General features: G+C 65.4%; 1 protein-coding gene across 18 annotated transcripts in view; it reads left to right on the forward strand.

Moving 5' to 3' along the window:
* CARD14 (caspase recruitment domain family member 14) overlaps positions 1-12,319 on the forward strand; it is a 29,761-nt gene that overhangs the window by 9,199 nt on the left and 8,243 nt on the right. For 15 of the 18 annotated variants that reach the window (XR_004951260.1, XM_036222167.1, XM_036222169.1 and 12 more), the window contains 12 exons: positions 1,641-1,872; positions 2,998-3,135; positions 4,075-4,400; positions 5,954-6,121; positions 6,915-7,034; positions 7,544-7,669; positions 8,156-8,305; positions 9,222-9,338; positions 9,687-9,829; positions 9,969-10,063; positions 11,487-11,547; positions 11,749-11,941. Coding sequence is in view for 17 of the 18 variants with exons in the window: in XM_036222167.1 (XP_036078060.1) it covers positions 1,662-1,872; positions 2,998-3,135; positions 4,075-4,400; positions 5,954-6,121; positions 6,915-7,034; positions 7,544-7,669; positions 8,156-8,305; positions 9,222-9,338; positions 9,687-9,829; positions 9,969-10,063; positions 11,487-11,547; positions 11,749-11,941 (1,848 nt within the window). In the remaining variant the exon portion in view is untranslated. The remainder of the gene's footprint in view (positions 1-1,640; positions 1,873-2,997; positions 3,136-4,074; positions 4,401-5,953; positions 6,122-6,914; positions 7,035-7,543; positions 7,670-8,155; positions 8,306-9,221; positions 9,339-9,686; positions 9,830-9,968; positions 10,064-11,486; positions 11,548-11,748; positions 11,942-12,319) is intronic. The other 3 variants (XM_036222172.1, XM_036222173.1, XM_036222176.1) reach the window with 3 other exon arrangements.

The raw sequence follows: 12,319 nt of genomic DNA on the forward strand, positions 1-12,319 counted from the left end.
CAGCGACCATTTCCCATTTCTCTTAGTTTACAAGCGTTGATTTGCGCTAGTTTTTAAGCACGATTAGTGTACATACCTCTTCAAGAGGCATTCAGCTCCAGCCAGTGCAGCTCACCATCTGAAATGAAAAGAACCAAATCACAGGAACATTTGGGTCCAAGAGAAACGCTCCCGCCTGTGCCCCACCTGTGCCCGAGGAGCGTGCGGTGCTGGGGAAAGCTCAGACCACGGGAGCGTCAGTGAGTCGGCCGCTTTACTCACGTGATCGAATCCAGCACGCGGCCGGCAGGGCGGGCTCGGCCACAGCGTCCCCGCGCTCAGCCCAGGCCGCCTGTGTCCCTGCGCCGTGAGGACGGGTCCAGGGAGCCCCGGCGATACTGTCCGTGAAGGCGCCGTTTGCAGGCAGACGCGGGCTGTTCGGGGCCGCGGCGCCTGGGCGGGGGTGGGGGGCAGGGGCCGAAGGCGGCGGGGGCCGAGCTGCCGCGCGGTACGCTCCCTCAGAGAGGAACCTGGAGTCCAGACAGTCGGGACGAGCGGCGTCTGCGCGGCGGGCACGTGGGTATGTGACCTGCAGGACGTTTTTTTTAACATGCTTAAAACAGACCACACAGTTTTAAAAACATTTTAAACACCCCCAATTATTTAGGTGATTGACCTGTGCCAGGGGCGGGGGGGAGACAGACGACTGTGACAGGAACACAGCTGTGGAGGCGGCCGTCACGAAGCCGGGAGCGGGACGTGCCCCGCGGGCGGGAGGCGGGACAGACGCCCTCGGACGTCCTCCCAGTGGAGGGGCTTGGACGCCCCTGGGGAGGCGACGTTCCTGGGCTTTGCTGCGAGCTGCTTCAGGCGCGTCATCCACACACACCGGGAGCCTGGGCACCCGCCCCGGGTCTGGCCTGGCCCGCTGCCGCTCGGCCCTCGGAGACCCGGGCACTCCAGACCCGCACGGCCACCGGCCGAGGGGGCGTGGCCTCTGCCGCCTGCCCCGAGGGCGGTTCGCCTCGTTTTCCATCAGTCGGCGTGACTCGCTCTGACCAAGTGGTTCCCCTAGCACGGCCCCAGCGTCTCGGTACGAGTGTCCCGGGGCTGTGGGAAAGGACGAGCACCCGCCACAGGAAGTGTGAGCAGCGCCCTCCCCGAGCCCCGCCGACCGCCCCGCCGCCTCCCGCGTGGGCCGCGGGCGCTGGACGTTTACTCTGGAGGGTGGTTCTCAGGCCCCCTTTCCCCGCCACCCCTTAGAGGCCAGTTCAGGCATCTTTCCACAATCACCCTCCCGAGGAACAGCACTGGCTCAGTCACGCTGCGGGTCCGTGTGCGCACACCTGTGCTTGAAGCACAGAAAAGTGAGGATTTTTGCTCAAGATCTGGTTTCGGCCCCAGTGGGGGCTCCTGCGCCCCCGCTGAGACCGCGGAGTCTGGACCGACCTCCTCAGTCAGGGCCCGAGGCCAGGGCAGTGTCCTGCCTCCTGGCACCAGGGAACTGAGTCCCCGTCTCCCTGGGTAGAGGATTGCCTCGATGTCCCTTCCCACGGTCACGGGACACGGGGGCCAGGGCCGGGCTCGGCAGGCTTTCCAGGTGCCCCTCCCGTGCCCCGAAGCGAGGGCCGACCCCCCGCTCTGTGTCCCTCTCCCTGCAGGCTTCGCGGGCGCCCGCGGCCATGGCGGAGCTGCGCCGCACGGACTCCACGCTGTGCGGCCTGGACGAGGAGGCGCTGTGGGAGACGATGGAGAGCCACCGGGACCGCATCGTGCGCAGCGTCCGCCCCAGCCGCCTCACGCCCTACCTGCGCCAGGCGAGGGTGCTGGGCCAGCTGGACGAGGAGGAGGTGCTGCACAGCCCGCGGCTCACCAACACCGCCATGCGCGTGGGTGAGGCCCAGCCCGCCCCGGCCCCGCCCCACGGGGGGGCCCCCTCTGCCGAGCCCGCGCCACCGGACGAGCTCCAGTGGGGACGCTGTCGTCGTCTCCCAGGGTCGCCGTAGCAGATGACCAGAGTGGGTGGCCTTGACCAGCAGAAATGGATTCGCTCCCAGTGTGGAGGCCAGCATCTGAAATCCAGGGGTGGGCGGGGCCGCCTCCCCCTGACGGTCTCGGGGAGGGTCCCCCCCGCCCCTCCAGCTCCTGGCGGCCCCGGCGTCCCTCCGCGTGTGGCTGCGTCACTCCGACCTCTGCCTCTGTTTCACGTGGCCGCCTCTGCGCATTGCCCCTTTTCTCTCGCGAGGACACCTGTCATCGGGTTTCTGGCCCACGCAGATCATCCTCAGACTGAGCTCGTCTCGAAACTCGTAACTTAATCACATCTGTAAAGAGCCTTTTCCACATAAGGCCCCTTTGGCAGGCCCCAGCAGACATATCTCGGGGCTATAACTCAGCCCGTGGCCGACGTTTTCGGAGTGGCCCCACGTTCCGACTGGATGTGCCAATCCATTCGAAAGCGATTGAGCCGGTCGTTTGGGCGTGTTGGGTTGCTAGGAGAGTCGAGCGAGTTTCTGCTCCTCAGACGCTCACCTCAGGGCCCGGGCCACTGGCAGCCGGCAGCAGGCAGTAGCCACTGACACGACGCCGTGTCGCCCAGCGAACCTCAGACGCAGGAGCCGTGGGCCACGCTGAGGGCGCCGGTCTGGGGGGGCCCGGGCCCCGGGGTGTTACTGCACGCTTCTTTCCTCCACGAGCTTCGCGCGTGTGCACGCACAGACACACACACACTCACACCGGCCCTTGGCCACCGACACGCCTGGCAGGTCTTCAGACCAGTGATCATCTTCCTTAGTCTTTTATTTTATCTCGGGTCACAGTACTTGCTCAGTAAACATCAGCCTTGCCCTCTTCGGGACCGAGTGCTGCCCTGTGACTTAGGGAGCCCGTGAGAGCCACGGGGGCTCGCCCCAGCCCTGCGGTCCTGACCCCCAGATGCTCCAGGCTCTCCCCTCCTCCCCAGCCTCTCGTGGCGAAGCCCGCCCAGCACCCCGTCAGCCAAGACTTCTCTCTCCCAAGGGCACTTGCTGGACTTGCTGAGGACGCGAGGGAAGAACGGGGCCATCGCCTTCCTGGAGAGCTTGAAGTTCCACAACCCCGACATCTACACCCTGGTCACTGGGCTGCAGCCCGACGTGGACTTCAGCACCTTCAGCGGTGAGTGCTCGCCGTCCAGCAGGGCCGGCCGGGAGCTCCTCGGAGCCTCTGGGTCCTAGTGGCCTCGGGGGCTCCCCCCGGCAGTGTGCTATGCTAGAGGCATCCTGTGCCCAGCACTCTGGGGCTGAGGAGACCCCCCATTAACCGCGGGGGGTCTCAGGCTCCAACAGGAAGGTCTGGCCCTGCTCACCCAGCACCTGGAGTAGCCCCTCATGGTGCAGAATCAGCATTTGAGAGGCGCAGGCAAAGGGGGAGTCCCCTTTCTCTAGAAAAGCCCCTCGATGCCTACAAGGGACCCATGCTTGATGGAGCGGGCAGCCCAGACCTGGGCCCCGCCTGGCTCTCAGAATGGGCCCTCTGAGGACAGAGGACAGAGCCCCGCCAGCAGGGTGAGGGGCGGAGCCTGTGCCCCGACATGTGCTCGCTGGCCAAGTGAAGGTTCACCCCTGCAGGGATATGCCCGTTTTTCACTGGGTGATTGTAGGCCTCCCTGGAGGAGCCGTTGAGAGATTTGGGGGTCCAGAGGAGTGGGACAGACATCCCTGTAAATGGCTGGGAAAACGTTTCTTCCTGCCTGGCCATGGTCCGCGCTCGTGTCAGAGTCTGTACCGTGCGGATCTGTGCTCTCGTCATGGTTTTCAGGACGACGCTAAATCGTGTTAGCACTGAGCACGTCTGGGCTGGTGCGGGGGTTGAGTCTGAACAGTAGGGTCCCACGGGAAGGCTGAGAGTGGGTGACCTTGCGCGGAGACCTCAAGTCGTGTAGTTCGTTTACCAAAATCTTTGAGTCCAGCTCAGCCCGGAAGCTTTAAGGAGACCAACCGATTGGCAGTGGCGGGGGGCGGGGGGTTCTCTTGAAAGTCCTGGTGCAGGGGGCACAGGCGTGGATGACCAGGAGCGAGGGACGAGGTGATATCGGCCCCTGCGCCTCCCCCGCAGGGCTCATGGAGACGTCCAAGCTGACGCAGTGCCTGGCCGGGGCCATCGGCAGCCTGCAGGAGGAGCTGAGCCAGGAGCAGGGGCAGAAGGAGGCCCTCGCGCAGCAGTGCCGGCGGCTGCAGGAGCGCCTGCGCCAGGCCGAGGCCCGCGCCGAGGGCCTGTGCCAGCTGGAGGCCGACCACGGCCGCATGCAGCGCGAGGTCAGCGCCCACTTCCACGAGGTGCTGAAGCTGAAGGACGAGATGCTCAGCCTGTCGCTGCGCTACAGCAGCGCGCTGCAGGAGAAGGAGCTGGCCGCCACGCGCTGCCACGGCCTGCAGGAGGAGGTGCGCCCACCCGCGGCCCCCGCGCCGTGGGCCTGCCCTGCCAGTGGGTGCCTGTGGGGGGCCCACCTGCCCCGTCCGAGGGCGGCTCTGGCCGTTCTGGGCTCCGTAGCAGTGGACCCACCAAGTCCCACTGCCCCCCAGCTGTCGGTACCGCGGGACAGGAGACCCCACCCTGGGCCTCCTTGGCTGGCCCTGGACTCAGGCACCAGGCTGGGGTGCTGCTGGCGAGGCCCCTCGAACCCCAGCAACGTCTGTTGCTCGTCTCTGTGGGGCGTTGTTATCTTCTGCTTTTGTAGTTCTTTATTTGCGCCGTGTCATGTTGACATCGGCTGTTCATCTTTAACTATGGCGTTATTTCTTTTATTCTTTTAATTTTAATTTTATTTAGAAGTAATTTTAAATCTATTTTTAAAAATATACAAATACGAGTAGTACAGAGGACACCCACATACCCTTACTCTATCGTTCAGGCTCTTCGTGTCTCTCCCAACAACACACGTATACGCACACGTGCACACACACGCACGCACACATATGCGCACACGCGCTTTTTGCCGGAACTGCACGAGGCGCATCGATCATGGCCCTTTCGCCGTGAACACTCGCACACGTGGTCCCCGAAGCAGGGTGTTCTCCTGCCTCGCCGCGGCGGCCGCAGCCTCGCGAGTGCCCGTCGGCCAGTCCTCCCTGCGTGCGTTCTGCTGGTGTCGCTTGGCCTGCACGACGGCCTTATTGCGCGTTCCCTCCAGCCCAAGGCCCCGTCCAGCGTCAGGCGCTGCATTTCGCGTCCGGCCTCTCAGCCCCCTTTAACGTGGACCGTTCCCGCAGCCTCTTTGTCACCGTGGTGTGGCCATTCTTGGAGAATTGACCGCACGTCCCCTGCCTTTTTAAAAATAACAGACCACTTCTCGTTTGGGGGTTCGCCTCGTGTTTCTTCGGGAATAGTCAGGGTCATTCATTTGGGGTGACCTGTACAGGGGACGCTGCGCATGTTTCGGGGTGCCCCATGGGGAGTGTGAGGTCCCGCGCCCCTTGCTGCTGACGGGAAGGCCCCCACCTGGTCCGGGTGCTGCCGGTCCCCGCTGTCCGGTCCCCGCTGCCGATGCTGTTTCCTCTTCCCCAGCAGCTAGTAAGCGGTCAGGGGAGGCGCTCCGAGGCCGGCCAGCACCCTGCCCTTGTCGTCAGCCCCCCCGTAATTCTCCCAGGAGGAGATTCCTGCCAGGACGCCTTACTCTGGTGGCTGCAAACGCCGAGCCGGGGTGGGGGGAGGGGGGAGCATGCTGGAGGAGTCACCCTCGCTGGCCACTCAGGACTCAAGAGCTGGTTGCCAGGGCTCCTTGTCCTGTTCAGGGGACCCAGCACATTCCTTTACCCACTACGTCCACAGCTAAAGTGCCTTTCTGCCCGCTTGGGGCAGACCCTTTGGCGGCTTGGGGGCGGGGGCGGGGCAAGGCTCTTGGTGTGGCCACCCCCTTGCTGAGGCGGGCAGGGCACTCTGGCCCTGGTCTGGCGACGGCGGGCTGCAGCCCTTCCCCATCCTCTCCTCCCGGCAGCTGTACCTGGTGCAGCAGGAGCTGCGGCGGGAGAGGCTGTCTGCGTCCTGCGAGCGGGAGTCCCGAGAGCGCTCCCTGCAGATGGCCAGCGGCCTGGAGCCGGGAGCCGAGGAGCTGAGCCGCCTCAAGGAGGAGAACGAGAAACTCCGGTCGCTGACTTTCAGTGTGGTAGGTCCTGGCACCCCCAGCGGGGTCACCTTCCTTCCCTGTGGCTCCCCCAGGCTGTAGGACTTCTGACAGGCGTCACATTGAGGTGTGGCAAAGGGCCAGGTGACCTGAAACCTAGCGCCCCGACCCGATGGCTCAGTCCCTCCTTCCTGCGCCTCCCCAGCCCCCACGCGCTGGCAGGGTTCACGGCGCTCAGACGCGAGTCACAGCGCCCCACTCAGCCCCTCCACTTCGGCCGCTGTCTGGGGAGTGGCCTGGGCTGATGTAAGGATAGGGTTCGTTCTGAAGCCGGGGGACGAGAAAGGAACCCTTTGGGCCTGCGAGGTGCCCTGCGTTGAGAGCGGGGGTCACAGCACGCAGGGACTGGGGGCGCCATCGCCCTGCGGAGTGCAAGGCCTTCGCGTCTCCGCTGGGAGGGATTCTTCTCTCGCGGATAAGACCTGTGGGCTGCGCACGTCTTAGGGACACCTGCTGGGTGCTCGGCACCGTCACACAGCCTGGGCAGAGGGCTGTCACGACACCTTGCCTAGGGATTGAGCCCAAGGGAGGCCTCGGCCTGGCAGCCGATGGCCCCGCCTCGGAAAGTCTGTCCACTGTGGCTTCATCGAAGGGGCGGCTGAAAGGGCTGGGGGGAGGTTCTGTCCTGAGAGGCTCCAGCTTCCAGCACTTTCCACCTCCCCCACGAGCTGTGCAGAAGCCATCTGTTCTCAGGACGATCCAAGAGAGAACCCCCACCCCGCAGGGCAGGCCTGTGGAGAGGCCGGGGCCCTGGGCTGACCTCTCTTTGGCGCAGACGGAGAAGGACATCTTGGAGCAGAGCCTGGACGAAGCCCTGGACAGCAAGCAGGAGCTGGTGGACCGCATCCACTCGCTGAGGGCACGGGCCGTGGCCGCCGAGCGGCAGCGAAAGCAGGTGACCTCCCGGCCCCGTGCAGAGTGGGGCCACACCCTGGCGACAGAGATGCTGAGTCCACACTGAGCTTGGAACCAAGTGCGCCTAACTCACGCGCGCTCATTCACTCCTTCCTCAAAGCTGTTCTGAGCACCACCTAGAGGTCCCCTCGAGTGCGTGGGGCCCTGCGTGGGAGCCGGGCTCCCGAGCTGCTGCAGAGGGCGGCGGGAGGGCGGGGAGAAAGACGGCGGGGGAGGAAATTCCTTACGCACTTGGTGACACGGGGCAAACAGAACAGCTACACGTGCATCGGCCACGCGTACCGTAATGACCACGTTCAAGGATAATCAGCCCTGCACTCTGTGGATGCTCCTGGAGCTGAGCGCTCGAGAAACAGCGTGACTCCACCCCTCTTCACCTCTAGAACCACCGCCCCCTCTGTCCCCGAGGCTCCCCACCGACCGCATCCTCGGCCCGGGCCTCCGGGCTGCCGACCTTCCTTCATGCGCTGTTTGTCCCCCTGTGTCCAGTGCTGGGAAGAGAAGGAGCAGACGCTGCTCCAGTTCCAGAAAACTAAGGTGGACTGCGAGATCTACAGGGAGAAGATGAACGCCCTGCAGAGCCAAGTGGCCGAGCTGCAGAGGGAGCGGGACCAGGTGCCGCAGAGGCGCGGGGCCGGGCCGGGCCGGGCCGGGTCGGGCGGGGCCGGGGCGCGGAGAGCAGCCGGCGCCATCGGCGGAGTCTGGCCCAGGGCTGGCTGGCCGCTTCACGCAGCTGGCCCCGCCCTCGATGGCATCCGCTTCCAGATGGGGGTCTCCCTCCTGGGTCCCCAGGGTCTCTCATCTCAGACCGCTGCCGCCTGCCGGCCCGCTCGCCGCCCAGCGCCGCAGGTCATGTCTGGTGCCCCCTTCCGTTCCTGGCACGTGCAGTTTGTGCACAGCCACGTACCAGGTGTCATTCAGACCCCGCACATCACAGGGACTGTGCACAGGCAGCAGCGTGTGCCCGTTGGGGTGAGCTCTGCGTGTGGCGCGTGCTGGCGGGTCCGGCATTGGGGCAGACGAGAAGCGGGTGTCTGTCTCTGGCTGGGCCCGCGCCTGCCGGCCTCTCGCACTGGGACATCCTCGCGTGTTGGCCTGCAGGCGTACTCGGCGAGAGACGCGGCCCAGGCGGAGATTTCCCAGAGCCTGACGGACAAGGACGCCCTCCGCAGGAAAGTGTTCGAGCTGACGGACCAAGTCTGTGACCTGCGCCAACAGCTCCGCACACTGCAGGCCGAGTCACCGCAAGGGGTGAGCACGCGGCGTTGGATGCAGGGGGCCAGGGTCGGAGGCCCCCAGGAGGCGGGCGTGGGGTGGGGCTGAGCCGGCCACAGCCACTCATGGTCCCCGCTGGGGCTGGGGCATCTGGATCTAACCACCACGCACCGGGTCCCGCGAGCACACTGTGGTGTCAGACATCGAAGATGCTGACTAGGCAGGCCGAGTCGGAAGGGGGAGCTCGGCAGAAGTTTCCGGAACCTGTGAGGGGTGGTGGTCAGTGATGAAAGGAAGCAGCAGATGAAGCTGCCGGGGCCACTGGCTTCTGCAGACGACGCGCTCCAGAGAGGGTTGAGTCGGGGTCCCGGAGTGACAGCGGCAGGCCCGCCCGCGTGCGGGGGCCGTGTTCCCAAAGAGCGGGGAGCATGACAGACCCTCCAGCGTGGCCTCCCACAGCCCCGGCACCCTGCAGCGCGGGCAAGACTTTAGCGGGACCCGGGGGCGCAGGGCCAGACGCCCCTTCCTGCGGGCCCCAGCCCTTTCCCGCAGCCCCCTCCCCCTCCCCCATGCGTGTGGGCCTCGAAGGCGGGGACAGACCGCCAGCTGCCCTTCGTGAGGGGGGAGGACGGGCGTCGTTCTTTCTCTGATCGGCCTGCCCCCCCCCCCCGGTGTCCTGTGTGCCGCATGCGTAGGTGTGTCACACACGCAGCACAACTGGGGAGGGACCACACGCAGTCTCGAAAAGAGAGATGCTACTCGCCGAGGCGGTTGCTCTGCAGTCCCTCGGCGGCCAGCTCCACCGAGTGACCCCTGTGATCAGCCGGGGACCCCAGGCTCGGAGTGGGGCCGTGAATGTCTCGCCTGGGAGCCAATGAGAGGAACCTGCCCGGGAGGGCGAACCCGGGGGGTGAAGGGGACCGCGCCTGACCTCACCGGCCTGTCTCTGCAGCCCAGGCAGGAAGCGGAGGCCAGGGGCCCCGGCCGGAGGGGGAAGCAGCGGCTCACACGCATGTTTGCCATCTGCCCGCCGGACGGCGGCGACTGCAGCTGCCTCAGCCCCCCTGAGGTACGGCCGGCAGCTCCACCAGGCGGGCGGCCAGGCGGCGGAAGGCGGCCTCGCGCAGAAGGTGCTGCCCCGTCAGCACGTGGCCTCTCCGGGCCTCGACGGCTTTGTCCGTAGGGTGGGACAGTGCTGCCCACTTCGTGGATCTATGTGAGAACCGAGCAGTGTGAGAAGCAGCTGCTAATGGGGAGGGGCGGCGCACAGTAGGTGCGCAGCTAACATGCTGGCCGTGCACCTGTCCTCCCCTCTCGTCCCCTCTGCCCTGATAGCTGGGGCGTGGCTTTCCACAGCAGGGGACGGGGCGTGGGGGCGCCGCGCGAGCCCCGCGCTGACTCTGCCGGTGCCCCCCAGTCTCAGCTCTGGTCCGACCTGAGCACCACGTCCAGCCGCGAGCTGGCGGACAGCTTCCGCTCCAGCAGCCCCGTGCCTCCCAGCCAGCAGTCCCTGCACAAGCGGGCCGCAGAGGACCTCTGGGAAGACCCCTGCTCCTTCAGGTAGAGGGCAGGTGCCGGGGTCGGACACCAGCCAAGGGCCAGGCGGGCGCTGGGGGCTCCGGGCCTGAGACGGGGCGGAGGGGGTGGGGGTGCAGCGAGGCGGGCAGTGTGGCCTGAGCTGTCTCCTGATGCTTTGCAGCAGCTTCCCAGAAATCCTGGAGGTGGATGGGGGCACCTCCCTGGGAGCCAAGGCAGGCGACACAGACCTGGATTACGAGATCGTGGACAGAGCAGGTGAGCGCGCCTCCCCCAGCCTCTGCAGCACCTCCTCCCCTGGGCTGGGCAGGAGGGGCAAGTTCGGGGATCTTCAGGGAGGCCCAGTGTCTCCCCAGGGGCTGGGCACAGAGCGGTGGCCATGACCTCACCCTGAATGGGCCTCTGGCGGCACCAGCTAGCGCCCGGGGCTGTCCACTGGGCGGCTTTCCATTGTCGTGGGTCCGTCTCCACGTCCAGCTCAGCATCGATGCTCACACACACGCTCTCGCTCGCTCTCCCTCCCTGCCCGGACCCGTGGACCCTGGGCCTCCCAGTGACGGGGGCAGTGGGCGTCAGCCCCCGCTGCTGGCTGAGGCGTCACCTGTGGGAGCATCTCCTCCGGGCCATTGTTCACCTGACAGCTTCCTGTTTCCCCTGTGGCTTATCCTTCTCGTTTGTGACGTGACTGGTCCTCTCCCCTTCTCAAGCCAGGGGACCCTCACAGACAGCCCCGTTTCCACCCATCCTGCACGTCTGCCCCAGCTGTGGGCCTCGCACACAGTAGGTGCTTAGCACCCCATCTGGAATTCACATTATGCCACCCGGGGTGCCTGTGCCCCATGCTGTTCCGCACAGACGCACTTTTACGGCGGGGTGGTGGGTCACGTGACTGGAACCCTTACCTGTTCCAAGGCCACTGGAGGCTTCTTTATACTTGATCGGCCAGGGGCACCCAACTGGCACGTCCCCCGATGAGAGCACAGATGGGGAGGCTGGCCGGGCCTCCCTTCTGCCGGGGTTCCGCGGGCTGCCTGTCTGCCTGCACATTCAGGGGTCTGACTCCCCTCGGCTCTGACCGTGATCGCGCATGGGTTTTCCCTGCGAGCTGGGCATGGCCTCCTGGGACCGGCAGCTGGCCCTGCCTCTGCTGGCTCTTGGGCGGTCCACCAGGTGGGATTGTCTTGTGGGAAGGCTGCCGCCAGGCAGGGCCTGTCCACCTTACAGGCTGTGCCCTAAAGCAGAAAGGTAGAGACCCTGGGGACGTCCAGTCCTAGGACCGCAGACTCGGAGGCTCCTCGGCCGGCGAGGTGGTGTGGCCTGGGCTGAGCAGGAGGCGGCCATGGCCCGCAGCCTCCGCCGTCATGCGGAAACGTAGGTCAGGGTGGGGACGCCGGCCCAGAGGCACGCCAGGTTCGATTCCGATCCCATAAAGCGTTGGTAGCGTTCGGGGCCCGGAGGACAGGGCATAGGTCACCCGCAGATGGGCTCCCCCACCCGCAACGCCTGTCTGGGGGGATGGAGGTCTAGGCTGGGGAGAAGGGAGGAGGAGGAAGCTTGGCCTCAGTAGGCTGGGGTGCCCGAGGCTGGGTCCTGGGGCATCGAGGGTGTCCCGAAGCTCCATCAGGAGTCGGCGACCTTGCGGGCTTGTCTGCTCTGTGCCTGAGCCTCCACTTCCTTCTAGAGCTTGGTGAGTCCTCGAATAGCCCGCGGCCTGTCTCCGGCGGCCTCTACCTCTCAGCCAGGTGAGCAGAGGGCGGGGCCAGGCCCAGCAGCTGCAGAGGGAGGACTGCGTCCTGTCCCTGCTGGGAGGTGGGGTCGTGGCGCGGGCGGGGGATGAAGAATTCCAGAATGCTGAAGCCGGAGGGGCCCCGGGAGGGCGACGGCCTGACCGGAGCCTGCTCCGGGCCACACCCGCGCTCTGTCACTCTCCTCGCTTCCCGCAGCAGTGCCCCGGTGCGGCGGAGGCCGGCCCGAAAGATCCTGAGCCAGGTCACCGTGCTGGCCTTCCAGGGGGAAGCGTTGCTGGAGCAGATCAGCGTCATCGGCGGAAACCACACGGGCATCTTCATCCACTGGGTCACGCCTGGCTCGGCGGCAGACGAGATGGCCTTACGCCCGGGCACCCAGATCGTGAGGGTGAGATGCGGGGGCTCGTTCGATCTGTTTTGTTTTGTAACAGGGGTGCTGCTCTCGGCACCGTGTGTGTGTGCGCACGTGTGTGCGCATGCGTGTGTATGAGAAAATAGGACAAAATTCACTACGTTGACCATTGAGGGCATCTTTTAAAACTTTTGTTGTGAAGTATTCATTAAACTACAGAAAACATAAATCTGCAACTTAACTAGTTATTATTAAGTGAATGCAGAGGCAGGAAGGTGACTTCATTGTAGATTAAAAGCAGAATTGTTGAACTTCAAGCTTTTTAAAAATAGTGAAAAGTTTACCAAGCAGACGTCACCCCCTTCCTGAGACTCGCCCGTTTCCCCGGGGGGGGGGGGGGTGAGGTGGGTGTGG

This window comes from Rousettus aegyptiacus, unplaced genomic scaffold, assembly GCF_014176215.1.
Source record: "Rousettus aegyptiacus isolate mRouAeg1 unplaced genomic scaffold, mRouAeg1.p scaffold_m13_p_6, whole genome shotgun sequence".
Classification (NCBI taxonomy): domain Eukaryota; kingdom Metazoa; phylum Chordata; class Mammalia; order Chiroptera; family Pteropodidae; genus Rousettus; species Rousettus aegyptiacus.